At 37.7% G+C, this 27,870-nt stretch overlaps 1 protein-coding gene across 1 annotated transcript in view; it reads right to left on the reverse strand.

The window, feature by feature from the left end:
* otud7a (OTU deubiquitinase 7A) overlaps positions 1–27,870 on the reverse strand; it is a 47,312-nt gene that overhangs the window by 12,579 nt on the left and 6,863 nt on the right. Inside the window, exons 2-10 of the mRNA XM_087796979.1 lie at positions 16,105–16,235; positions 12,390–12,543; positions 8,839–9,024; positions 8,550–8,768; positions 5,168–5,269; positions 4,899–5,026; positions 4,574–4,686; positions 3,111–3,238; positions 2,843–2,992 (exon numbers count right to left, since the gene is read on the reverse strand). Of these exons, the coding sequence (XP_087653105.1) occupies positions 2,843–2,992; positions 3,111–3,238; positions 4,574–4,686; positions 4,899–5,026; positions 5,168–5,269; positions 8,550–8,768; positions 8,839–9,024; positions 12,390–12,474 (1,111 nt within the window). The 5' untranslated portion in view covers positions 12,475–12,543; positions 16,105–16,235. The remainder of the gene's footprint in view (positions 1–2,842; positions 2,993–3,110; positions 3,239–4,573; positions 4,687–4,898; positions 5,027–5,167; positions 5,270–8,549; positions 8,769–8,838; positions 9,025–12,389; positions 12,544–16,104; positions 16,236–27,870) is intronic.

Here is a 27,870-nt window from a genome sequence, read left to right on the forward strand (position 1 = left end):
ATAAAGGGGCCAGTATTGTGAGGATGTGACGGAGAATCGGGTTACTGGGAGGGTCTCGCTCTAATCCGACACACAGAGCGGACGAAGAAAGAGCCACTATTCCGACTGGACCGCTGGCACCTGAACACACACTGAACCCAGAAGCCTCTGTGATGTCCTGTGCCGTGTGAGGGGGAAACCGAGACCACCTGAGACACACAGTGGTCGACTGTCAAGAGAGTCTGAGCCCCTGCTGCAGGAGACCCCTGCCCGTGATGAGGAGCTCAGGCTTCCCTCGCCTATTGTCTGCTGCTTCTCTCTAGTGTATGGGTCAATATCTGAGCGTGTAAATAATCCAAAACGTTTGTTGTATTACTGTTATCAATTGTTAAAAAACATATAAAAGAAAATTACTTGACCTGACTTGAGTGAATATATACAAATAAACTAGTGTTTTTTCTTCTATTTTGGACCTGTATCTTGCCACGTTTGATACATGTGTACAGTTAAATTATTTTAGTTTATAGCTTTTTCTTTCTCATGATGTTTGTATCACATTACACATTCCAGGTGTACATATATCTTTTTTAGATATCTGTGTTGATTTAGCAATTGATGAAGTTAAAACAATTTTTTCCCCGTGTATTCATTTTTCTTATTGTTTTTTTTTGCATTTATTTTTATTTATGTAGCGAATAAAATGTTATACTTTCCAGTAATTTTATTTTTAATGAATATTTCCACAAAATGTAAAAAAAAGGAAATAAAACCATAATTCACAATATTTTTCTTTTTTTTCTTTGTTAAAACTCTTAGAATGTTGTTTATTAATTATTTATTTTTTTCATAGTACATAAGGTTTCATGCAAACAAAGGCTTTATAAATAGAGAATAATTCTAAATTTTATTTATTAGCTGAATGTGTTTCAGGTCCCGCCAGACTCACACCGACAACAATAGTTCAGGAAATCAGTCCCAGATTCTGTTCTCACTTCAACCCTTTGAGTCTGGCAACTTAGGTCTGTGTGTTAGATTGTATGTGTGTACTTGTAGCAGCACAAGTCTAGACTGACATAAAAGAATGCATGTCATGCGCTGATCCCAGATCAAGTCTTGCAAACTCCTGTTTACAGACAGCTAGAAAGACTTGATTGAACCAGTAACTTGCAGAGAGAAAACATGAGTGAACTGTAGAAACACCTTCAGTGTTGCATCACACTCTGGTCACAGAATGTCTTGCGGTCCTAGCATGACGCAGCATGTCGACCATCAACGGCAAAGACAAAAAAAAGATAATGTACAAGTTCCTGGAAAGAGCAGACACAACAGTGATGCTATCTCAGAACACGATGTACCTAACAGTGAACTCACACGCTCTGTGTTCATGCGCCATCTAGTGGCCAGAGGTGGAGCCGCGCAGAGAAAGTGGGTGGGCTGAGCAGTGAGTTGGCAGACGGCGCAGTGTTGTTGACATTAAAAGGGAATGACTTCAGGGCAGAGATTGCAGGTTAGTAATCACGTCTGTCTGCACGTCTGGAGCGCGCCGACCCCGACTTAATAACCGGGTTGGCGCTCAGAACCTGGGAAAAGAGCTGTCGGGGAGGAAAGACGAGCGCAACAGTTTGCGAGAGACGGGGTTGGACGTCTGCCCACACGGATGACATGGAAGAAGTTCCACCCACGGAGAGATAGTGAAGACTGGTCGTCATGGAGACCAAAGTGTATTTGTCAATTTGAGGAACTCTCTGTGAGGATGAGTCTGACCTCCAGAAGAGGCATCAGAGAGGCGGGGAGGAGAGAATGGCATTTAGGTAGACGTGGAGGAACGAGAACCAACGTTGACCTTTAACTAATAATGAACTTTTAAAAAAGTGTTGTCCGCTTGTTTTACGCTACTTCCTCATGCGCCTCTCAATCACGTGAGATTCAATTTAACATCTAATCTTTTTATGAATTCATCAATGTTGAAAGAATTGTCACAATCAATACTTTATAGACAAATTAAAATTGATTCAAACAATAAAGCACTCGGACAGAGCATACATCCGCCAAGTAGCTCAAATCAATAACATTAAAAAAAGGATATGATCAAAGGAGCGACATTACTTCCTTGTGTTTTTTTTGTTGCTTTTTACATAATCCACTTTAAATAAAGCTACAATTCAGGCTTTTTTTGTAACGGCCATTTTGACTTTCCACTAGCCTTAGACCATGATTGTCAAACTCTTTCAACAGTAACAGGAAAGTATCTAATTATTATCTTGTATTGTATTATATTGTTTAGCTCCACCAAACACTCCCATCAAGTTCCTCTCATGCATGAAACAGCTGACGAGGTTTCATGATACAGTGTTGTCACTTTCAAGAAACATCTTAAGATGTTTTTATTTGTTCAGGCTTTTCCTTGATTTTCTGGAACTCCTGTGTTCTCAGTATTATCTTGACCTTTAAAGTATATACTTTATTGAATATTGTTTTGATTGTTTAAGTGCTTTGTGACCCTGGTCTGGAAAAGCATTCTATAAATTAAAATTACTTACTTACTTAATTTCAGTTTTCAGAAGGTTGGCACTTAAAACTTCTGAGGTTTTATGAAATTTGAGGAGCCAAATGTTATGTTGCAGAGAGTGCCATCTAGTGGCCTTGGATTATAAGGACACTGTATCACGAAACCTCATGGGCTGTTTCATGAAAACCAATCAACCCTTCGTAAAAACTTTATAGATAACAATTCAATTAACACAAATTCATTTTGAGACAACCATCTGTTCGGGCAACATAAAACAACTTTGAGGATTTGGCCCCTTGGCCTTGACACATGTGCTTAAGACCCTCTATCGATCGAACCGGGAACCCCCCTCACCTTGCTCTCTCTGTTGGTCTCGCTGCTCCATGGACACCAGGGCCGAGAAGTGAGCCTGATCGTAGGCCAGGACCAGAGGGGAGCAGTGACAGCGACTCGGAGGGACCTCCAGAGGCAGGTAGAGTCCTCCGAAGGGGATGGGTGCAAAGGCTTTTTTTTGAAAGAAGAAGGAGGAGGAGGAGGAGGAGGAGGAGGGGGAGGAGGAGAAGAAGAGACAGGGTCAAGTGTCTTGTCTTCAGGAATCACAACCAAAAAAACAACCTTCTACCTTCTCCTCCAGAGTCTCTGAGCATGGTGTCGGCCACCACTATGATGGGCCTCCGCAGCACGTGGGCCAGCACGAACACATGGAACTCCTCCAGGCTCTCGTAGACCGGATCCTCCGAGTTGTCCACCCTTTTTTGCGCGCGACACAGAAGAGAGGATAATTCAATTTACGCAGAAAACATGTGGACACTGCTGGCAAACAAAAGACTCCTCGGTCGTGAGAGAAGAGCCTTGGCGGAGTAAAGGAACGATTAAGTTGTCAGCCGCACAAAGAGCCGCCGCCGCCGCCGCCAGATTCACTCTAATAAAGAGCCTCTTAATAAGAGAATCCCACACATCCCATTTAGGGGGCTCATCACACGGTTGGGACATCAAACATCCCTAACCTGATTACGGAGCTGCAGTCAAAGACAACGAGCGCTTCACATCAACGACTTGTGCTCACACCGATGGAAGCGCTGTTCAAATGTATGTAATGACGTTCAAATGTGACCTCCAGGTGACCTTCACAACCACCCTAGACTCAGCGTGTGAACGGAACTAGAAGAAGAAGCACTTCCTTCCTCTGATGCAGAAGATAAAACCCACAATCTGACGCGCTCACGTCGACGAGAACGACACGAGACAGTCGAGCTGAGAGGTGTCATACCGCGTGTGGCCAGTAGATGGGGCAGAGATTTCATTTCAGGCGTCAGTTGAAAAGGGCAACAGTCGTAGTTGGAGCGATCCTTCTCCCTGACAAAAGGTCACGTTCAATTGTACGAATTCTTCAAGTAAAGCGGAATAGTTAGAATTAAGCGAGGAAACTTTTTCATGGAGGATTAAAATGTCAGCTGTGGCCCTTCTTTGTAGAGCAGTGGCTCCCGAACTTTTAAGAGGCCCCTCCAGACATAAAAACAGCATGTTAACACATTCCTTCTGTGTACATACATATCACATTTCATGATAATGTCATGATCTGCTACTTGTCATGTGTGAGTCAGTCTCAAATGAAAATTGTAAATCAAGGATTTCAGCTGAATAATTCAATTATTGTGCATTAATATAAACCCAAGCAGACACTTGTCTGTAATAGATCTAAAAAATAAACTCTTAAACATACAAATAAAATTAAATATAAACATACACATTGAATATAAAAATAGATGGATTGTTGTCCATTCTATGAAAAGAAAACAACAATTATTTTATTTTCTTTGTAAATAAATCTTGTTATTTGGATTCATATTTGATGTATAGTTATCACCTTGTTATTGAAATTTTGTTTTAATGCATTTATTTTATTTAATCACCACTGCCGATGAGCTTATGTGATCGTTGTGTTTATCCATCGGTCTACCAGAGTGGTTTTGTCCGTTTCGAGGTAAGAACGCAACAATTTATGTCCTAAAAAAGTCAATTCCTGTTCAAGAAAAACAGAGCTTCTGCATCGAGGTAGAAGGAAAGAGCGACGCCGCCGCTCACCCTCCGCTGGTGTTGCCGTTTTTGCTGAGGTGAGTGCGAGGCTCACTGGAGGCCAACTTCAGCAGCTCGTTCCACTCTCGCTCCCACTCCTCCTCGGTGTACACCAGGCCCGACTGCAAGAGAACACACCGACACTCTGGTGGGTACACACTTGATCCCGCACCCACAACAAACACTACAAAGACAGAAATATTGTGAAAAGCACTTTTCTTTCAGCGATAATAAAAAAAAAAAAGGAACAGTTTTTTTTTAAGTGGAATCGTCTCGTACTATCAGTTGGATTATTTCTCAAGTGTTATTAGCACAAGTGGATGGTGTTAAAAACCTCTTTGTTCTGTTGGGTTTGCTGCCACCTCCACCGCCTCTTCAGCGCGTCTCTCTCCGCCCCGCTCTTCATCATGGTGTACAGGGATTTCCTCAGCATCAGGTCTCGGTCATGGAAGCCCCACATCCCTGCCGGAGAGAGACACGTAATCGTCCTTAAAAAGTGCGTGTGACTCAGGATCCTGAGAGCCACGCAAAGTGACGCGGCTCTCGGTAAAATTAGCAAAAAAAGAGTGACTCACGCTCGTCAGGTGTGACAGTAAAGCTCACCTAAAGAAGCTGCGTGGAGAAGGCAGTTTCCGTCCCCTGTGGTGGCCAGAGGAAGCAGCTTCTTACAGCTGGTGCACATGGTGGACCACCAGTTCAGACGACCTGCACACACACACACACACACACACGCACACACACACACAATCGGTCTATTAATAACACAACAAGAAACTTACATATATCATACATTAATAAATAAATCCAATCAGAAATTATACTAACCAAAAATGGAAAACAAAAGTATCTTCAGAATAAAAAGGTTAAGAATTGTATCTTCACATTTTGATCTAGTCGTGAGATTTTCTTAAGATACAACAATCCTTATTGATAACTAGAATTCTCTACATGTCTGTGCTGCTGTACGTCAGTGTAAAATACCTGGTCTGTAGGCCACACCAGGTCCACAATACGATAAAAATGTCCCTTGAATAGTTTTCATTAGTCACTTATCTCTCGGTCAAGCTGAAATACATATGCAGTGGAGGTCGTTCACCTTGACCAGGGACGTGAGGTCAAGGGAGGCAGGTGAGGCACCTCTGAAAGCCTAATCCATCACAAACTGGGTTGACACATGCAATTAGCATGTTGTTGGTTGCAGTCTCTCTGTATGTCGCCAAATACAATGTTTGCAGATACGTTTATTTGCCTTAATTTACCTCAGCCTGGCTAATGTTTTCATCCATTAAAGTTTTAATGTACGTAAGGGCCTTATTTGTTATGCTGATGGCCGCAGTGAAAAGGCAAAGTTCATGGCACACAGTTCTGTGCTGCGCTGAAAAGCGGCGAACAAGAGCCAATGAGTACTTGTTGCTGCTGTTTTCCTTCTACGTAGAGGAGCCAGGCGAGTCCAGTATTTTTGTATTTTGCTACGTCACACTGCCAAAATGGAAGATGATTATATATCTAAGCTCAAATTTTAGGTCAAAGTGGACGTGATTAACAAAAGTAGATCTAAAAGGTTTGCTTCAAACTACGTCACATCTCCATTGAGGCGGAGAGACTTTTAAAACTAAACAAACTAACGTGGACTTTAACAACAAAGTAACAGTTTTCATTTCAATCATATAAAAAAGAGATAAGACTAAGAAAAATACAATATGAATATTTAAAAACTACATTTTGGCCTTAAATAAAATATTCTTTGTTTTTATATTGAACCATTTAATAATCTATATCTAATTTTAAATTAAAATAAACTTTGGTCCTTTTTATGTAAATCTAGCCAATCACAGAAGGCCCTATGACATATTAACCAATCAGAAGCAGCATACAGCGGGTATATCTTTCATTACAGCATCACTACTTACAATGGTAGCGACAACAGATCGAGTCATCTTAACTCATCATTTTAACACAACAGTGCTCACAACATAAAGCTGTCAAGTTCACGTTGGGCTTTCAAATTAAGCGCATTGAATCAGCTGCGTCTTCCTTGTAATCCTTTATTATAATGGTCATAGTCTACACTGTTTAAAATCCATGGTTTCCCAGAAAGCTAGGTTCACCTCCACTTCTATCTATCTAAACTGAGATTAGCAGGTGATAACAAATGAATGAGTACTTTTCTATAATGTTTGTATGATTCACTGTGGTCATTAACCATTTACAATTCACAAACACAATTTGCAACTTGCAATACAAGTTATAAAGAGATAGAAAAGCAGCAGAGTGATGTTTTTATTCTATATTTAGGCAGACCAGTTCAGAACTCTTGATACAAAGATAGTTCCCTTTTTTCAATGTCTCATAATAATGTCTTATTTCAGAGGCTTTTACATTGAGATAAGTGCACAGCTAAGCATTGTCGTCTCTTTAAATAAAGATCTTTTACATTTTATTCAGGGAGAATTTGACTATTCAAATAGAAAATTGGACACAAATAATTAAATATTAATATAATATACACCCTTAAAACAATCCTCTAGTTTCAGAAGAAAGTCTTTAGGGCCTGAAATTGGAATCAATAAATATAGATAACAAACTACAAAGATTTTTAACTAATATACATATTATGAAAACACTAGAACACCAGGGTCTCTCGGGGGGAGCTAAAGCAACTTGACTGTCCTGAAATGCTTTTCTCTCCTGCCGTTATACCTCAGTGCTCGAAGGCTGTGGTGATCTGATGGCATCATTTATTAAACAAAAGTAAACACTGAGGAAGTACTGAAATATTTAGCCCTCAGTCTGGATTACCTCAGAGTGTTTTCTCTTTATTTAACTAACTAAAGATTTTTTTTAAAACAACTGCGCACGCTTGACAGGTCCTGGCAAACACGGTCAACATTGATATGTGGTTCCAAAAAAGAGGTTGCATCATCGTAAGCAATTCACTGTGCACTTCTGTAAAACAACAGCTGACTCTGGATTCCGGAAGGAAGAAAACTGCATTGCAATGATGCAGTCTTAGAGAGGGAATATCTCTGCGGAGACTTGAAAGTTCATTAGCAAGTTTCTCCTTAAGTTCAAAGCTTCAGCAGGGAGATGAACCCTTTGGGATCCCAGATGCTTTGAATTAGTTGTTGTCGTCCAGATGTCTCTGGGCTTCAAGCTCTGATTTACTTTGTTGGATTCCTCTGCACTGCCGTCACGTGTTCCTTCTTTCGACAGAGCAATTAAAAATACCTCCACAACTGTGACCCGGCAAATCTCGTGATTAATGTTGTATTTTTCTCATTGGTAGTTAGTTAAACAATGTAAGAAACTCTGATTATATTTCAATAAAACAAATCGGAACATGTTGAAGAAGGGGCCGCAGATGATTTTATTGGGGTATCTCTAAATTGTTTATTTGGATTAAGGATGGTATTTTATCTGTTTTATATTATTTTTACTGTTTTTACTGTCTTTGGTTTTTGGACAAAGGGAAGTTTATACTAATGGTTTAGTGCAACCTGAACTAGCAAGAAAAAACAGGAAACATGACTTAATAAAACACAACTTAATAACCAGTAACTTGGTTAACTAGGCAGGAATCCAGAATTCATTGGAGTTACATTGCAAGTGGCCTAAAGTCAAGACTCAGATTCAATTTCCAGTCACTCATTATTGATTGTCTTAGCTTTTCTAGTTTTTGTCAATTCAGAATTGTTTGAGGTTTGCTATGTAAGTTAGGATCTTTTAAACACAACAAACCCAACATCGTTTCTGGGTTACATTATTTTTGTGGAGGAAGGTTTTTTTTTTAGTGACCTTTGCGCCAAGCAATCAAAGTGATGAGGGGAAATAAACTGATTATTATTAGGGAACAATAGGAAATCCTAAAATGACACACATGAACCTCACTGATGATCTTCCTTTTCCATGTGTCTCCATGAAGCTAGCTAGTGTATGAACCCTCCAGTTCTGCGTTTGATTTCGAAAACCACTTGAACGAACTCACCGGCTTGCTCCAGAGCCATCATGGTGGACTGCTCTATGAGATCCCGCTCTATGAAGCTCCTGAAGTCCTCACTGTAAACACTGAGGTCTGGAAGCTGGAATGTGTAGATGGGCATCTCCAGAGGAAACTGCTCGCTGGTGCACTCGTTGGCCACCTGAAGCCGTGCCAGGGAGACGATAGCAGAGCTGGCGTGGGAGATTCCCCGGGACAGACGTTTTTCTAAAAACAAAACACCGATGAGTGGGAAGACGAGAGAAGATTCGAGGGGGGAATTTTTCGTCGTCGCCACCTTGTGCATTGTCCTCCTGCTTCTGTGCACACGGCTTGTCGATCTTGGTGACATGGGTGGGCGTGTCACGCGTCTCTGGCTGCTTGTAGTAGCGGCCCTCGTTGAAGACCTGCGGCAGGTTGGCAGTGTGGACCTGCCTGAGCTCCTCGTAGTCATTCAGAGCAGCACTGAGGTCCCAGTTTTTACCTGCGGGACACAATCACGGCTCACGGTTACTTCGCACCTTGTATTATTGTTCCCGCACATCTCGACTGTGCTGAGGGTGCAGTTTACAGTCAACAAAACCACCAGAGGGAAACAAAAAAAATCTGCTGAGTTGGAGAGTTTGCCTCAGATTCCCATGTGACCTTACAGGATGTATGGGAATGAAACCTCAACAGCACCTTTAACCTCCTTGTTTTCCTTGACACTCCAAAGTATCAGAGCAATATTTGCCCCTTTAAAACAAATACTTCAAAACGCAAGTAAGAATTTGAAAACTAGGAAATGAACAATCATTTATACGTTGTAACCACACTGTATGTAACATTTTCAAAAAAAACTTGACTAATGAGAGGAAATAGATGAGTGGTGAATCACAAAGTCTAAAAAATATTCAGTAAGTGTGAGTCAGAAAGTGACTTCATTAACTGTGAAGTACAAAAAAAAGGATCTACAAACTAAACATTCTTAAGTAGGCTGGTGTAAACCAAGAAGTCTAAAATAAAGCAATAAGTAAACATATAAATAGACCAAGAAACCTCAATAGAACTTGGTGATGTGATACAGTATATTGTATCCAAAACAACTGGATAAACTTAACAGACAGGAAAATACAAAACAAGTGTAGATTTGTGAAAAATACTTTTCTTGACTAAAGCATTTTAAATAGACTAAGGTCGGTTGAGGAGTCCTAAAATAGACATCATGTTGGAAGTCCTAAAATAGACTTGATTTTAGAATCTTGTGAGTCTAAAAAAAAGTATGTCAACTAGGAAGAACAAAACTCTTGGAAGTTTATTGAGTCAGAAAAATGTAAAGAAAACTGAGTTGGAGTTAAATAACTTGGTAACCAATAAGATAAAAAATAATGTCCCAAAGACTCGACTAAGTTAGACCTTCAGTAAAAACGATGTTGTTTGAAAACATCGTAGGAATGGAATGTCTTTGAAGTCCTCATAAACCAGATGAAAGCGTCTCATTTAGGGAATAAAACATGTGCTTGGTGTTTATTTGTCACATTTGTTTGACAACCTTGTGTTTAGTGCTTCATTCAAAGTGAATCTAGTCGCAGGGTTCAGTTTACAACATTTACGTATAGGAAAATATTTTAGATGTGTTTTATACAGTATTTTCCTACAGTTTTATGGTCACTTGGGGTGGGGTATCAAGTCAGGAAGTCTCGCGATTTTAGCCTCAGTATTTCGCCCCTCTTTATTTCGACTGCTGCCACCACGACGCAGCCTCAGATAAGAAGGAAGTAAACAGAGGATCGAGAGGGTTACTAATCTCTATCGAACACATTGAGCAGCGTCCATTAACAAACCCACTTTCGGTGTTAGAAACCACAAGGAAGTTTTTGTTTATCGCGTCTGACTTTCCGACCCCATTGTCTACTCGCTGATTGAGAAACCAGAGACTTGAAATTGCTCATCAATCAATACAAAACTGGTCTGTGTGTGCCCGAGAATCTGAAGCTGATCAATTCCAGTTGAACAACGCAAGGAAAAAGACACACGAACGCACAACCGCACTATAAGATAGTGCAGCTAATGGACGGCCTTCGACCATCGGATGTCTCCGTCATCCTGTCGAGTCTAGTAAAAGCAAAGTATCGATGAACAAAAAGCTCTCACGAAACTCATGTTAAAGGCTCAGCGAGGACAACTGTAATACTGAAGAAAAACAAGCTGATGGAAGAGCAGACCTGGACAAAATGTCTTTTTTTTTAAATAAAATTAGCTTTTTCTCTTGTTGTTTAACATTTAGATTTATAGAATGTTTGTCTTACTTTAAAGTTTAAAATTGTATTTGATGTTTATATTTTATCTAAACTCTAGACGTGCCAGTATCCACCTTTTTTCTGTTTTTTAAATTATTGTTTTTTTTATATTTATTTAACATAGTCACACACACAAACACACATTTAAAAGTCATATATATGTGGAAAATAGAGGTTAAAGAAATAGTAATAAAGGCATTTAATTTTGTCACATTAGACCAGTTTTTCTATTAATATAATAATACTTTATGGTGCCTATATTGTCTATAATTGTCTTTAAATGTCATTTTTATTTTGCAATTAATTTAAGAGCAAACATTTTAAACATTATTAAAATAATTCAATTATAACAGAATGTTTCCTTTTCAAAAATGTCACTATGCTTTTTTTTTTAAATACACCATTAAATAATGGTGTCAATGGAAATCCTTGTTTATTTCGCTGTATTGTCACATGAGATGACGCCAGTAACTTCCCCTTTTGACGTCACACATAACCAACACATTTTTTTTCTATTAGACAGTACAGGGAGAATGCCTGACAAAAACATGATTAGAAAATTTACCAAAATTTGAAAATAACATATATCACTACTAAACAAAACACTAACTATTTTTAAAGTAAGTAATGATCCATAAAGTAGGTCGGGAAAAAAGAAATGTTACCTCACTCTAAGATCCAAATAGGAAAACTCAAGTTCTGACTTTTCCATCTGAATCAGGATGAAGTATTTCAGTCATTAAATCATCAGTAGCTGCTGAATCGGAAACATACCTCCGTCCATAAGTGCATCCTGGCAACCATCGCTGTTTCCATTTCCTCGAATCAGCCCTGATCAACAAACTATCACAGCTAAGCTAAGAGTATCTTCCGGTCGTCTCTTCTCTTCGAGGTAAAGTAAGAAAGTACACACCAGTGGAGGACAGAGCATTGCACCGTTTCTCGCCTTCTCCCTTTGAGTGCAGTGTCTTGTCTGGTGTCACAGATCATTCCCCTATGGTTTTTGTGGCAAAGAGGAAATACAAGCAGCAAAAGTTCAAACATTTTGGGACATTGCTTCCTCCGAGACAAATGGTGGAAGATTATTTTAATCTTTATTTTTTTTTTATATACCTTTTTTTATACTTTAATAAAAGTATTAAGTGTCTTTTTCTCTACATTATTAACGTACTATCACTTGACGACTTAACACGCAGATTCTGTGAACACAGTTGAGGACAACATGGTGATGGTCGGACACAAACCCACTGTGGGTTCAACTGAATAGACACAAAACTCTCCCCTTGGACACACACTCATAAAAAAGTCACGCCGGACTTTAAATAACCAGTCCTGCGCTCTCTTTCCATACACGCCTTCATTTCCTAACCACTTGTTTCCTCCTTTTGCAGCCACTTGTACACTTCAAATTTGAATCACTGCTACTTTAATCAAATATTAGAAGTTTTTAGGGCGACTTAAGCAGACGGCCTGAGGGTTCAGATACACACAGGTACAATAAAAAGGTCTTTAGCTCCAGTGTAAAGTTCTAACAAATGCCTATTAGCCAAGAAAAATTGCTCCGCCTCACCTTCCAGCAGGTCTCTTGCCAGACCAGGTTCCGCCCCAGTGGACCGAACAAAGTCTGACAGGACCGCGTCCATGTCCAGAGTCATGTGATCATGCGTGTGCGCTGCCCAAGGTGCAGCGGTGGCCTTGGTGGACGCCAGCCTTCACGATCTCATCTGCAAAAAACAAAAACGAAATAGTTCTCGTCAACACCCCTTTGTTCGGGCTCACCCCTCATTTGTCATGGTCAAATATTTCACATCGGCGTGAGCGGCGTTCCACGCCACACGTTCCCACTCCGCTGCGGCCAAATCACATCCACCGGTGACAGTGATTCACGTTTCAAGATGCGAGAGTTCGCATCACATGGTCAGGACAACAACCGGTTTTCTTCCAGCCAGCAGTTAGCACAGATGCTAACGGGCGTATCATACAAAGCCTTTTTAGAATAAAATCATTCTCTTCTTAATGGATCCGTTTCACAATGTTTTTGTACCGTTTTTTTAATTAAATCTCGTTATTGTGTATTTTTAAAGGCAGCGTAATGACAATTAAGACTCACAATGGCCAATTGTGTCAACATGCCTTCTTTTATTGTTTTTTTTGGAAGTGATTATGTAACAAAAATGTAATTCTTTTCCTGCAAATTTTTCTGTACGCTTGACTAATGTGCCTGTTAAAAATGGATTTGGTGAATCACAGTAAAGTCAAAGCTCTGCAACACAGAGAGAAAACAATGAGTCAGAAAATCTGACATTAACATTTCTCTTTTTTTTAGTTTTATTTTCCAATCGTGGAAATCTGAATTCAACATTAACTCGTTGAAAAGGAATTTGTCACTTTGTAAATTAAGAAAACTCCAATGGGCCTTTATTATTAAAAGAAAACTGTCTGTAACAATAAACAAATGCTTTAAAAAACTCTTTATATACAATAAAAAAGAAAATAATAATATGTTTTTCTAAACAATATTTCTCTTGCTATAGTGCAGATTCCTTTTTTATTTACCAAATGCAGTATGAGCATATTTTAAGGCCATAATAAAGAAAGTTGTTTTAAGACTACTATTTATATCATGAGAAATATTTATTATGTGTTTTTTATTATATTTATAAAGTGCTTTTGGAAAGAATACATGAACAAAGGTTGACACTTCATTTTCAATTATTCCACCGTTAGCTAATTTTGACACTTTGGGTGGAAGACTCAAAAATGTTAATATTGATCGGTTAGAATTGTTGCAAAATAGTGTATTTTATAAAAAATACAATATTATTAATTCATTAATTTTGTACATTCAGGAACAAAAACCATAAGGTGCCTTTATATTAAGTCAAAACAAGTTAATCAAGATGGTGAAGGTCGACAAATAATTAAAACAAACAAATAATAAATAAGCAAAACAAGAATATAAGAATGGATAAAAATATAATTTAAAATGACTTTAAAAAAGTGTTTATAATAAGGGAACGGGTCAAGCCAAAGCCAAAACATAAATAGATAAAAGACTAAGACGTTGTTTACACATATATTTAAATATTAGAACCCAATAGAAGTGAATAAAAAGATAATTATTAAAAATGATTCCCTCCAATTTGAATGATAATTTCAGATTTGTTTTGGACAACAAATGTCTAATTGACTCATTTTTAATACAACCCTTGACACAGTTATACAACTTCTTTAAAATAATAATCTAGAAACATGTTTTCAAGCAACGCCAGGAACAATCACCATCTTGTTAGGTCACGTATGACACACGCTTTCACTCCCTCAGACCGGGCGAATGAATGAATTCATCCATAGCTTTCATTCCATCTGAAGTTGTGTGGGCGACAGCGGAGCAGCATGTCGCTGAAGAAAATCCACCTACATGTGGTCCGCTGCTCCAACACTCTTTGTGAGACAAGTTTGAACACTGCTCAGCTTCTGCAGCTCTGAGAGGAACATATCGGGCTTGATTCACTTGACAGTAGAACAGCTAAACTTTACATTTCAAAGCAGTTCCTCGATGTCGGTGTATTTTTTTTTTTCGTATCTGAAGGTGACGCATATACTCGGGTCATGTCTGTAGCTGTCAATGTCGGTATGCAAAAGTCGATGAATTCTCTCCACGTTAAAGAAAAAGACGCTACAGTATCTTTGTTCATGACCCAGCAACTTTAGTCTTTATCATCTGCATTATTAATGAGACAAAGCAGCACTTACGAGGTAGTTTAGCTGACCTACTTACTGTCAGCCATTTGCATTGTGAGACGGAGCTTAGAAGTGCGAAGAGAAACCAGGAAAAAAAACAGGTTTGTCAGAGAGAAAAAGGAAGATATGGATGAACAACCATCAGAAATAAACATGCACATTTATGTTAAATGTTTTATCTTACTTGAGCTTTATCTTTACTGGTTAATATCGGCCTACAGTTACACTTAGAAGTCCTATAATGCACTGCAACAGTTTAGTTGCAACTCTAATACAGTAGTCAGGTAGGAGTTCCGCTTGTTCTCCTGTTATTTAATTATGAATACTTCATTGGTTTTTCTGTTGGGACAATTATGACTCAAGATCTTCATGTTCCCCTGCCAGGTAGGTTGGTCTGTGAGTCAACAATAGATGAGCATATTTCTCACTGGACGCTGAACCAAACCTAGACAGGGCATCAGAACACTAAACAGTATTAAAAGACCAACCAAAAAATATATATTTTTTAAATGTAATTTGTTTGCTATCTTTGGCAACTACATCCTTGTTATTGTTACTTTCTAATTAAGGTAAAGGTATCATTAAGATCTTGCAACTTTATTTAGAAATACAAATTGCTAAACTAGCCGCTATTTGTTGAGATATTTTGCTAAATGCTAAGCTACAATGAAATAGTAGTTAAGATTCACCCTTGCTGTTTTGAACACTGTCAAACTAATGGTAACTGATACATAATTTGGGTGACCAATCAAATCCCTGGGTTTGGGAAGAAAGCAACATATTTACCAATTGTTCAAATTAACTCAAAAGCCCCATAAAGACAGAGTACCCCAGGGATCTTTATTAAAGTTCTAATGTGTTGATTTAAGTGTCTCTTAAATGTTGCACTTCTATTGTACTCATCAGTATGTGTATGTTTGTGCAAAACACTCTTTTCATTGACATTTTCACATTAGAAAATGTGCTTAAGGCCTGCCAAATGAAAATGCTGTTTTTTGGAGATTAAATCTTGTTTACCATAACCACACCCACTCTGTTTTGATAGGTCAAGAATCAAGGTCCATCACTACATATCAGAAGTCTCCACCTCCAAGGGACTCTTTGTATAAACAAAGCGGGGAGTCATTACAGCTGGCTGGAGGAGGAGTGAAGACCATTATTACGTCATAATGGACTCCACTCTCATAACCTCTTGTTCACCGAGATTTCAGACGGGGCAGAACTTTATAATGTAATAACTTAGTGAGGGAGTAACTGCATCTTGGAGAAGAAGACTTCAACATTTGAAACATGTAAGTAAGTAAGTAATGGTTATTTCTGAAAGTAAGAACCAGAATTTTAAAATTGATCCTGAAAGAAACTGGCAGCCAGTGAAGAGTTTTAAGGATCGGAGAAATGTGAGTTCTTCTACTAGAGCGGGTCAGAATCAGGAGAGTTGGGTTTTCACATTAGTTGCCTTTTAAAAGAAAACCTCTCGATAATCAATTAGTCTTTCTTAGTCTATCAATATGTGTCACTATCAATTACAAGATGAAACATACTTTCTGCGTTTTTGCTGACGGTTGTTGGGAAGCCATTGGATGACCTTTCGGACTGTGCTGACCAGATGGAGCTCTAGTCCATGGCTTCAGGGGCCGCAGAGCAGAGGGAGACTCTGGGGATTCAGGGAACCCTGAAACACAGATAATAGACTGTTAGATAGCTCGAGTGACATGTTCATATACAAGAGTTATGGATTTATCCTGTTTGAAAACTGACATAAACAAAGAAGTTATCATGCAAATATAAAGAAAACAAATGTGGAAATTTACATTCTGGAAATGTATTTTAAGGGCAACATGAGTAAATAAATAAATATTCATGCTGAAATGATAAAAAGGTGAGGGAATATGTGTTGGAAATAATAATAAAATGTATAAAAATCAAGAGCATTAATGAATTGGTCACTTTACATCATACATAATATACAATTTGAGTTAAAATAAAACATGTTTTATTTTTTTTTATTTATCTTTGGTTCACTTTTTCTTGTGACTTCAACTTCTCTTGCTTTCCACCCGTTTCTTGTTTTCAATCAGCGTGTGACTCTTATCCCCTTAACCCAAACCTGCCTCCATTACCAGATTAGTTTTGTTTCCATTGTTTTGCCGTCACTATGGTTAAAGAAAAGCCGCTATCGTCCCCGTCCAGAAGAATCAAGTAGCTTTTGTTCTCTCCGCTTAACCATAAATCTGCTCTATGCCACCAGCCGGATGTCCCTGTATCCAAAACAAGTTTCATTTAAATGAACATTAAACAAAGATATCAAGCTCAGATTTACCGTTTTATTTGGTGTTTTTCCTAATATTCATTGAGATAAATGACAAGAAACATCCCGATCGACAGATTGAGGTTTAAATCTGTACCATCCATCGTTCATAAAAGAAGCTTCACAACATTTGCTCTTCAGTGAAGGTCAGTGTTTCCCCATCAGGCTGAGATTTGATTATCTCGTGTGTGGGTAAGGACACGCGTGGAAAAAAAAGCGAGAGTAAGCAGTGTAGTGGAAATTCTGCTGCTAGATAATGGTAATCATCTTCCTCAGATCACTGAAGCCACATTACAAAAAGATTGTGTCAGGATCTAACGGTGGACAATTTGCATTCGATCATAAATTATCCTCTGTATTCTATATTGTTTAACAGAAATGTGGTTGTGCGTTTTCATCTTTGGCGAAATGCGTTTGTAATTCATATTAACAGTGGACTCATGCCTTTCTCCTCCTGACAACCCAAGTGTGAATAAATCAGGTGTAATGAAGCATCACCTTGAGTCATGTCAGTCACAGGAGTGTGAAAACTGAAACGACACTCAATCCAGTGCCGACAGATCAATATCGCTTTCGACCGTGTTGCTACGTACGCCGCCATCTTAGCCCGGAACATGAAGAACCATCATTGCTGTCGTGTCACTGAACACCCCTCGGAGCTTAATGCACTCTGAAAGTCTCATTCTTTTAATTCAGAAATCTTTTATCCGAGTGCACTTTTCACATTTAAATCTGATCAAAGACTTCACGTAGTTTAAAATATTACTTGTTTAACTCTACAACACATGTATTTATAACTTAAAAAGGCACTAGGAGAGCACAGACCTAAGATAAGCAGCTTCTTCCCAATCATAGTGTGGTGTTATTTTCCAATTTTGAAAGCTCATCCCTGATAGGCTGTTGATCTTTAATAAGATCTTTATAGTCTATTGACAGCGGTAGTAGCCAAACAAGTTAATGCCCAATCCTTCATATCATTATTGGATCCAGAAGGAAATCAGTTAAAATTAGCCAATTTTTTTGGTTCCATCTATTATAAACATTTCCTAAAAAAAATCTTGAAATCATTTGTAACTTTTGGTTCATAAGATGAAAAGGAAAAACAGATGGATCAAGAAAAGCGCATCAAACACAAGATGTTGTAACTTGTTTGGGTTACATAAGTTGATTAATGTTGATTTGTGACATTGTTTATTTATAGTATTGATAAAAGCCTGCTATATTATATATAATTCAGTTGATAGAAATTAATGAGAGACTGCATGTACGATAATGTTTTGGGTCAGAACCCAGATGTTGTTGGACTGATAAAGTAGTTTTTCGCTCAGTTGGGTAGATACTTGAGAATGAATGCGGGAACGCCGAGTTATACAAAACCGACTGTCTGGACCATATTTGTCTAACTTTTTTTTCTTATATAAAGCAACTTTATTTTCCACCCCTGACATTATTTTTTGACTGTAGTTGATCTACACAAAACCTTCTTAGCAACAGCTTAGACCTGCTTTTTATAGGAGAGGAAGATAGATTTGTCACATCCGGTTTTCTTTTATTTCCATCATTCACATGTCAAGTACAGGTCTAGCTCAAGGACACTTGGATGCCACATCAGCATTCCTACAATTAATGGATCTGTCACTCGAGCTGGCGAAGGAATTCAAATGAATTAACAGCTGCACTGCAAATCAATCTTATTATTCACCCAGTAAAATGCTTCTAAAACAGAAGAAAACGGATGTATCTTAAGATTCTGAGATGGAATTTAGCTGAAGGTGTGGTTTTTAGGGATTTTTAAGTCTGAATTTCTATAGCTTAAATGTCTTGACGCCCCAAAAACAACAAAAAGATAGTGATAGTCAATGTTGATCCAAAAAGACAAACATTTTCAGAAGTGTCCATGCCAAATAAATAATACAAATCTTAATCCACCTTAAACTTTCCTGAACGTCCCTAAACTCTCTATTTCCTCTTTCATCACATCCATGAACCTCATCGGTTAACTTCCCAGTTGTACTTATTTTTCCTGAATCTTCAGCAGCTCTGAACCCCTTTGGTCTCCCTAACCTTTCTCCAAATGGTCCTTTACAGTAAAAGTTGACTACCTCATGTATTTATTATTTTGGTCTGGGCTTGTTTTTCTGCAATGTTCCGGCCAGTGCTGAGGTTTGTGTACCCCTTTCATTTATCCACTTGTTGTAATAGATATACAGCAATTATTTTACCTCTCTTAACTTTTTATTCTATTCTTTTAGACACAATTTACTTTAACCAGTTCCAAGAGATACCATTTACTTTTTGTGAAAGTTGATGTTGCTTGAATTGACGCACACCCTTGATTCACATTTTAGCTAATCTTCTATTAATACACATAGCGAAGATTTAAATCACATGTTTATGAAGATGTAAAATACCATAAAGAGCTCGTTTTCTACTCCTTGAAGGTCCTCGGGCTCGTTTAATTTCTCGGTGACTCAAAGTAGAATCGTTTCTCATACAGAAGTTTAACTGCCATAATCGTTATTATTCAACAACCAGCTATTCTTGACAGGACGGACAGATTAATGGACAGAAGAACAAAGACTGAGATGCTAAATAAATAATGAACATAAATGAACGAGGCCTTGTAGGTTGTGAGAACATACTGGCCACAAAGAGTGTTTGCACAGCGTGTTCACCTCCCACCTGCTGTGTATGTCTGCCTCCTATGTGGGCGATCATGGCTCACAACAGAGATCTGAGCCATAACTCACTGTATAACCGTGAAGCGTCATGGTACGAGCACATGCAAATCTTTGGATGGGGTCATGGAAAGCCTGTTGGCGATTTAAATAGTGAAAGTGCACTTGAAGGTTTGAAACCTTAGCAACTAGCAATACGTGCGTATCACTGCTCAAGGGAGGCTTCCGGCCATTATTTTTCACTCGACTAAAAATGGAGAGCTGATGGTTCAATCCTTGTGAAGGGTTTATTAGACTGATTGAACCCTTTTGTGAAAAACCCCAGAGAGGAAAAGAGTGGTCGGATATAGAACTAATTATGACTCTTAAGGCCTTAAACTAATTATTACTAGCCGTCTTCTGTTCCTTTTTTTGTTCTGAAGTTTTTTGTTGTTGTTTTTTTTACCTTCTGTAAATGGTACTTTTAAAATAAGGCACTTGTCATGATCACAGTTTGTCCTTTTTAATGAACAAACAGAAACAAAAAAAGTACAAATTTGAATGAATTGAGAAACTTCTCCTGATAACTTCAATACTCTTGTCTAGTAAGTAAGTTAGTAAGTAAAGGTCATTTGTAAAGCGCCTTTCTAGACCAGGATCACAAAGCGCTTTAACAATAAGAAACAATATACAGCTAAAATATATACTTTGAAAGGCCAAGACACATAAGAAAAACACAGGAATTCCAGAAAATCATGGAAAAGCACAAATTACAATGTCTTAAGATGTTTCTTGAAGCGTGTTCAGGAACCATCAGTAGATTCTGATCCACAGACCTCAGAGCCCAAGCTGGGGTGTAAGGCTGGATCAGATCACTGATGGAAGGTCTGACCATGAATAGATCTGAAAGTAAGAACCAGAATTTTAAAATGATCCTGAAAAAAACTGGCAGCCAGTGAAGAGTTTTAAGGATCGGGGTAATGCGAGTTCTTCTACTAGAGCAGCTCAGAATTCTGGCTGCAGAGTTCTGTATCAACTGCAGGCGAGACAGATCCTTCTTGTCTAGACACCAAAATAAACTGTTACAATAGTCGAGAAGACAAAATGCATGGATTATAAGCTCCAGATCGAGTTGTGAAATAATTTCCGGGTTTTTCTGGTTAATGTCCTAAAGGAGACCCTGCCATATACAAGTTGAGTAGAAGAATTTAAAGTATTAGGAGAAAATGGGAGTTCAAGTGACATTACAGATGACTATTGACATCTTAACACAACTTGAATTATGGAGCCCAATATTTAGATAAATTGCAATTGCTTGAAAATGTAAAAAAGCGAGTGTTTTCACAAGTGTATCTGATATCATGGATATATATTCACTCCTCCTGGTTGAACTGCCGTCGCCGTCAACTGTTGCCTCAGCAGGATGGGGTTAGCCGAGCAGCAGAAACTGCTGCTATCAACACACTGCTAGATAAACACTCTATGATCCCCGTCACTGGAGTGCCTGTACGCCAGCTCGGTCTCGCTGCATTTTCACTGCCTACTGTGCTGCAGTATGTTTACCAAAACCAAAGCCAGCAGAGCAAGTGTTGCTACAAAGGGCTGCCAAAGACACAAGAGGACAGCTAATAAAAGATGGCATTCATTATTGCCGAGCACTTATTCACATCAATGTAACCTGCTAAATGTCAAGCCTCCGCTTCACATTACAAAAGACACTCCTGGTTCTCCAACAATGGAAGCGCCTTCTCTTGTTGTAACATCTGGAGATAGAGTCGTAAAAATGCTTTCATTAAGGGTTTACATGTAAAAGAAAATCATGAAGAAAGTGTACATTTCCCTCAGCACATATATTTTGATCAAAAGTACAGTAATGTCTTCCGCTGTTACGACACTATTACAACACAAGCCATTTGCGTTCATCATAACCCTTCTTCCTGTTGACCGAGTTCATGTAATGGGGTTTTGTAATGCATCTCCTGCAACAACAAACTAGGCACTTCCCCTCATTTGAAGTCCTTGCTTGACAGCACATTTTGGCAATCAGAGAATTCCATCGCAGACTGGAAGCAGCACTTATACTTCAGCCTTCATATCAGTCAGACGCCAGTCCAGGGTCTGCCTGTGCTGCTCCAGTTACAGCCGCGCACTTACAGCGTCTGGGTTTTTTAGACTGAGCCTTGACACATCATTAATATATGTCAGGCCTTCGTCACACCTTGTATTTGACTACTTTTCTTTCCGACTCTAATATCAACAATCATTCCATTTTTTAATTTGACGTTCTGGCAAATCAATTTCACATCTAATCACACTGTTTAAATTTGCTTCTCTCTCTTACCGTATTTACCTTGATGGATAACTTTGTGAGCTGAAGAGTTTTTAAATGTCAAGCCTAAAACTCTGGATTGCGTCAGACCTGTGTTTTCTGGATGTTAAGAATGATTCTGCTTTCAAAAGTAAAAAAGTCTTCTACTTTGACAATGCATTACCCCAAATTTCCACTTGGTCCGTCTCCACTCCGTTATGACTAGTTTTAGCTCCGACCGACTAGCTAGTACGCAAATTCTCGACAGGTAGTATGTCTCAAATCAAACAGAAGTAGTGAATATATATCCATGATATCAGATACACTTGTGAAAACACTCCAACCTTTTTACATTTTCAAGCAATTGCAATTAATCTAAATATTGGGCTCCATAATTCAAGTTGTGTTTAGATATCAATAGTCATCTGTAATGTCACTTGAAGTCCCATTTTATCCTACTACTGTCTGAAAATGCACCTGTAAGTGCATGCATATATATGACGTAACTTCTGTTATCAACGTCACTTAGATGGTGGCCGTTTAGGGTAGAAAGTGTCCATCGATCATTACTCAGACGCACTTATGTACTAAAAATACTAAGTTTTGTACACAAGTATGTGATTTGAGACACAGCTACACTCTGAGGTTGATCTGCTGGTCAAATAAAAAATGTTCATGCTCTTTTCAACTCCAACCATCGGATGTGACGTAATGTTTGCAAAGTGGTGTTATGCAATCGGGAGTTTGATTATTGTATTTTATTTTGAAATGAACCGGATGCTTTGTACGTCTCACTTCTTTTGTGTTGCGATCTAATCGCTGTCGATTGATGCATGACGGCTCCGTTGTCCGGCAAAAATAGACCTCTTGCGTATTCCTGCCGGACGCCGGAGCTATGAAGGAGCTGAGACGGATCCAGTGGAAATCTGGGGTTACAGTATCTAACATAACCTTGATATGTTCAAGCCATCTGACACAACTAACACATGTTCATGCCAAAGTTAAGACTTGTCGCTTTATTTATTTATACGTGGAGAATGACCGGAGTGATCTTCAGTAATTCCAATTATTATTTTGTTTTATTTTGTTAGTACACAGTATCATTAGTCAAAGAACATCATTATCTACTTAGCCAATTTAAAATCCCTTCTTCAAAGGTGCCCAATAATCGATGGTGATCCAGCAGTCGCACAGGTAGTTCAACGACTTTAAAACAGACAAATAAACTTCCATTCTACTCTTATTATTTGTCATAAATGTGTATATACTGATCCTTATAAATGACAAATGTTGTTCATTTATGACTTTTGCAGCATGAGAAAGTCATATCCACTTAATTGCTAAATAAAAAGCAAACATACATGAAATGTTGTTCAAACATCCACTAGAGAGGAAATGGTGTGACAATTAAAAAAAAGAGTATCTTCTTAAATTATAAATATAATGATTTGTTATTGCTTGATGTCCTCTGCCATCTTCCTTCTGACTTTCAAGCTCTTATTTACTGAAGAAACACGTTATATCAGAGACAACAGCGTTTTAAAGTATTCTACTGTACTGGACACTGTGCAGGAAAAGGATTAAAAAGAGTGGGTGGATCTTGCTCACGAGCCAGAAAGATGTGGACACCCCCTCATCTCTGATGCACCCATTTTAAGAAAAAAATGACGAGAAAACCATCACGGTATGTTTCTAATACTTTCTGCTCAAGCTACTTCATTTGCACAGCTTCTCTAACCCCTTATTTGTACGTCTTGAAGAAGTGATTTATCTTCTTGCATTAACCACTTTGATGACATTACAGGAAGTACATCACAGGTCTAGAAGGCCTCTCACGTAGATGATGGTATGTGTGGTCAGGTGAAGCCGTTGATACAGTATCGCACACCTTTAGCCTGCAGAAAGTAGAGCAATGATCTGGAGCTAACTAAAGAGATCAACAACAGATCCTCCTTATTAAAGAAATATGTGCAGGGATAAAGGGACCAACAGATGGAGAAAGTAAAAAAGAAAAGCTCACAGTAAAGTGAGCAGTGGAGGAGCCATGTTTCATGTTTAATGAAGGCGAAAAAAAAAAAGAGCGTATAATCCAGCCGTGACCTCTAGACTATAAATGAACCATGCGCTCATACTTTCTCCGTCACTTCAAAAGTTAAAAAGCCTTCTGTGGCGACGGTCCACCTGCTGGGAGAAAGATGCTGCTTAAAGCAATAATGTCACTTTACATCTAATTGCATTGCTGCACATCGCTAGCACAGCATGCGTTTGAAACATCCCGTCAGTTATCTCCAGACGCCATCATCGCATGAATATTTGACAAGTGCTTGAGGTCCGAGGAGCGAAAGTAACCAGGTGAGAAGAAAAAGTGCCATTTTTTTCACAGCTCAGGGAGGAACTGAGCCAAGATGAATGTAGAATAGAAGATCATTGAGTAATTTCAATTATAAGAGTGCACAGGGAAAGATCTGGATTGGAATCCAGTAGGATCTGGAATAATGCAAGTAGAGATTGGAATTCCAATCTACTAGTACAGAACTAGGATCTTAATATTGAGATGGGTTAGGGTTAGGGTTTGACTACATCATCCTCTAGGAATTTCTCCTATTAGAATTGGAGATCATCCTGGTAAAATTCCCATTTGTCCTTGGACAGATTGGAATTCCAATATTCAGATCCCAATACAGTAGTAGGATTCCAATCTCTCCTAGTAGAGATTGGAATTCACTAGTAGAATCTGAAATCCTCCTAGGACATTTTGGAATTCCAATATTCAGATCCAAGTTCAGTAGTAGAATTCAAATCTCTACTAGTAGGATCTGTACTTTGACATATATTGTGATACTGTAGGAACAAGGATACTGTATATTTTGACTATTGAAAGAGTACTTGACTCTAGTGTTGCAGAGTTTACAGACCGCATGACTTTTGACGAAGTTGTAACTGAATCCTCTCGTCCTCAGTCTTCCCAGGAATTACATTGGGTTTTATCGTTTCTTTATTTGTAGAGGACAGAATGAATGCTATTATCTATCATCCGGAAGTTGAATTGCAACACAAAAATGATCAAACGCTGTGAATACTTGCATTATTATCATTATATAATTATTACATTATAATTTTTAATAAAAGATAAAAGGAATTGTTTTATTTAACACACACACTATATATAAGATAAACCATAAGATAAACCATAAAATAATGAATGATGTGAATACAAGCCCTTAAACAGCGTGAACATCTCAAACGAGCATATCCACAAAACATTTACTGACGTTATTTAAACGTAAGATGTGTTTTCTAAATGTAGCCATTGGCGTATAATACATTAAACAGGACTCAGGTTTCGGATCGTATCATTTTTTTTAGCCATCAGATATCTGTTGATAAAGAATCCAACCCAAGACAATAAAAGAAGAAAGAATTATTTTGTACATTTTAACATTGACAAAGAATAATTATTACAGAATAATGTAAGTTTGTTTAGAATTTAATAACAAAGTTCATTCATAAAAATGCGAATAGCTAATTTTCACGTTAACTTTTGATTTAAAATAAGAAAATGCTGCTGATACATGTTGTATTTAAACAGGCCTGTTTTTTCCTCCTACTGAAGATAAGACCAGGATTATTAAATTATTGCTGATGAGTCATAGCCCACCTGTTATTCTCTAGCTACAATATCAGTATCAAATATTTTTAACTGTCCTGTACAACTGCTCATTTAAAAACTATATATATATATATATATATATATATATAACAATGTAGTGTTTTGAGTTCTCTGAGAACAATAATAATCCAGCCAGGTTAAAATCCATTTTATTCAGTGATTTTCATTTGTGGAAAGTTCAATAAAAATATTTCAGATAGATATTTATAGACGACCCATAGTCTTGAGGCGAGGCTTAACTGTGTGTACTCAAAGATTGGTGGCTGCGGGGCAAGGGCAGGAGACCACCAACTCTTCAAATGTCAGCCCCTCCAGGTCTCAGCAGCCACTAACTACTTTTTTTTGATTTGGCCTTTTGCAAGTCATTTGCAACTGCAGAAGACGGGGCGAGAAATCCTTCTCATGGACACATCATCAGACAGGATCCAAAACCGTTGACGTCAAAACTGAGATATGGGAAGAGAAATCTGTGCAACGTCGTCATATTTCCGTCATCCTACGTCAGATGATTAGACCTGAAGCAGCGTTTACTTGCAGCTGGAGATTTCTATTTGAGTATTTTGCTGAGGGAGGTTGTCCACTCCTGTCTTAAACACACACAATCTTCTGACCTTGAGAGCACAGCTTAGACATCATCAGATTAATATGCAAAGAATTCATTATTTTTACAAGAAATGTGTTGGAAATTTATAAAAAAGTTTGACCTCTTTTAAATGTGGCCTTTCATTATAAATACAGTGTAACTCATATTGCTAACCTCTGCTATGTTGCTCATTAAATATTTTATTTTTTACTGTGTTGCTCATGTAATATTGTTTTGTTTACTATGTTTCTTATTTATTATTGTTTTGTTTACTATGTTGCTCATTAAATATTGTTTTGTTTACTATGTTGCTAGTTTAATATTGTTTTGTTTACTATGTTGCTCATTAAATATTGTTTTGTTTACTATGTTGCTCGTTTAATATTGTTTTGTTTACTATGTTGCTCATTAAATATTGTTTTGTTTACTATGTTGCTAATTTAATATTGTTTTGTTTACTATGTTGTTCATTTAATATTGTTTTGTTTACTATGTTGCTAATTTAATATTGTTTTGTTTACTATGTTGTTCATTTAATATTGTTTTGTTTACTATGTTGCTTATTTATTATTGTATTTTTTCCTATGTTGCTCAATTAAATTGTTATTGTTTACTATGTTGCTTATTTATTATTGTATTGTTTACTATGTTGCTTATTTAATATTGTTTTGTTTACCTCGATGCTTATTTATTATTGTACTTTTCCCTATGTTCCTCATTTAATATTGTATTGTTTACTATGTTGCTTATTTATTATTGTATTTTTTACTATGTTGCTCATTTAATATTGTATTTTTTTTTACTATGTTGCTCATTTAATATTGTATTTTTTTTACTATGTTGCTTATTTAATATTATATTGTTTACTATGTTGCTTATTTAATATTGTACATTTTGTTATTGTTGCTTATTTAATATTGTATTTTTTACTATGTTGCTCAATCAATATTGTATTTTTTACTTTGTTGCTCATTTTATACTGTATTTTTTTTACCATGTTGCTCAAGTAATTGTATTGCAGAGGTATTAACGAAAGGTAAAGCTGAGGTTTCTTTCTTAATTAATACATATTAAAGAACATATGAAAACATAGTTTGTAAACACTGTGAAGAAAAGTTCAAACAAAAACACACTTTCTACACAAATTGGATTCAAACCGTGACATAAATCCAGTTAAATTCTTTAAATCCTCCATTCCCACATGTTCAGCCTTTAGTTCTCAAATAAAATTAATCAATTGTATCATCTGTACTTGTCTTCACAAGAGTAAGTATAGATACTGGGTACCCCAGTTTCTTCTGCACAATCCAGAGATACCTTGGTGTTCATTAAATTACTCAACATGGTCCATAGATGTGTGTGTGTGTAGTTTTCTGGTTGTATGTTTCATAGGATTGACTGGTGGCCTGGACCAAGGTCTCCCCTGCCTCATGCCCTAGGTAGCTGGCATAGGTTGAAACGGCTTTGAGTCGTGAATTAAAAGAACATTGTGTAAAATCAAGTCTTCAATAAATGTGCTTCAAACATGATGACAAGGAACATGTATTGTCGGTTCTTGACTGCAAACAACTGAGCTGTACAAACGGACTTTGAGCTGTTTTTTCTCGTTTGGATCACCTCTTAACTGAAGTTTACAAACAAACACCTGAATATTAAATTAGAAAAGAAAAACTCAGACAAACTCTTACCAAAGATTTCAAGTCATCTATTAACCTCTGCCAGTTTTTGGATCGACAAAATAGGAATGAAAATGATGGTGTTGGTTAAGTGGGAAAATAATC

This window comes from Callionymus lyra, chromosome 8 (genome assembly GCF_982586985.1).
Source record: "Callionymus lyra chromosome 8, fCalLyr1.hap1.1, whole genome shotgun sequence".
NCBI lineage: Eukaryota > Metazoa > Chordata > Actinopteri > Syngnathiformes > Callionymidae > Callionymus > Callionymus lyra.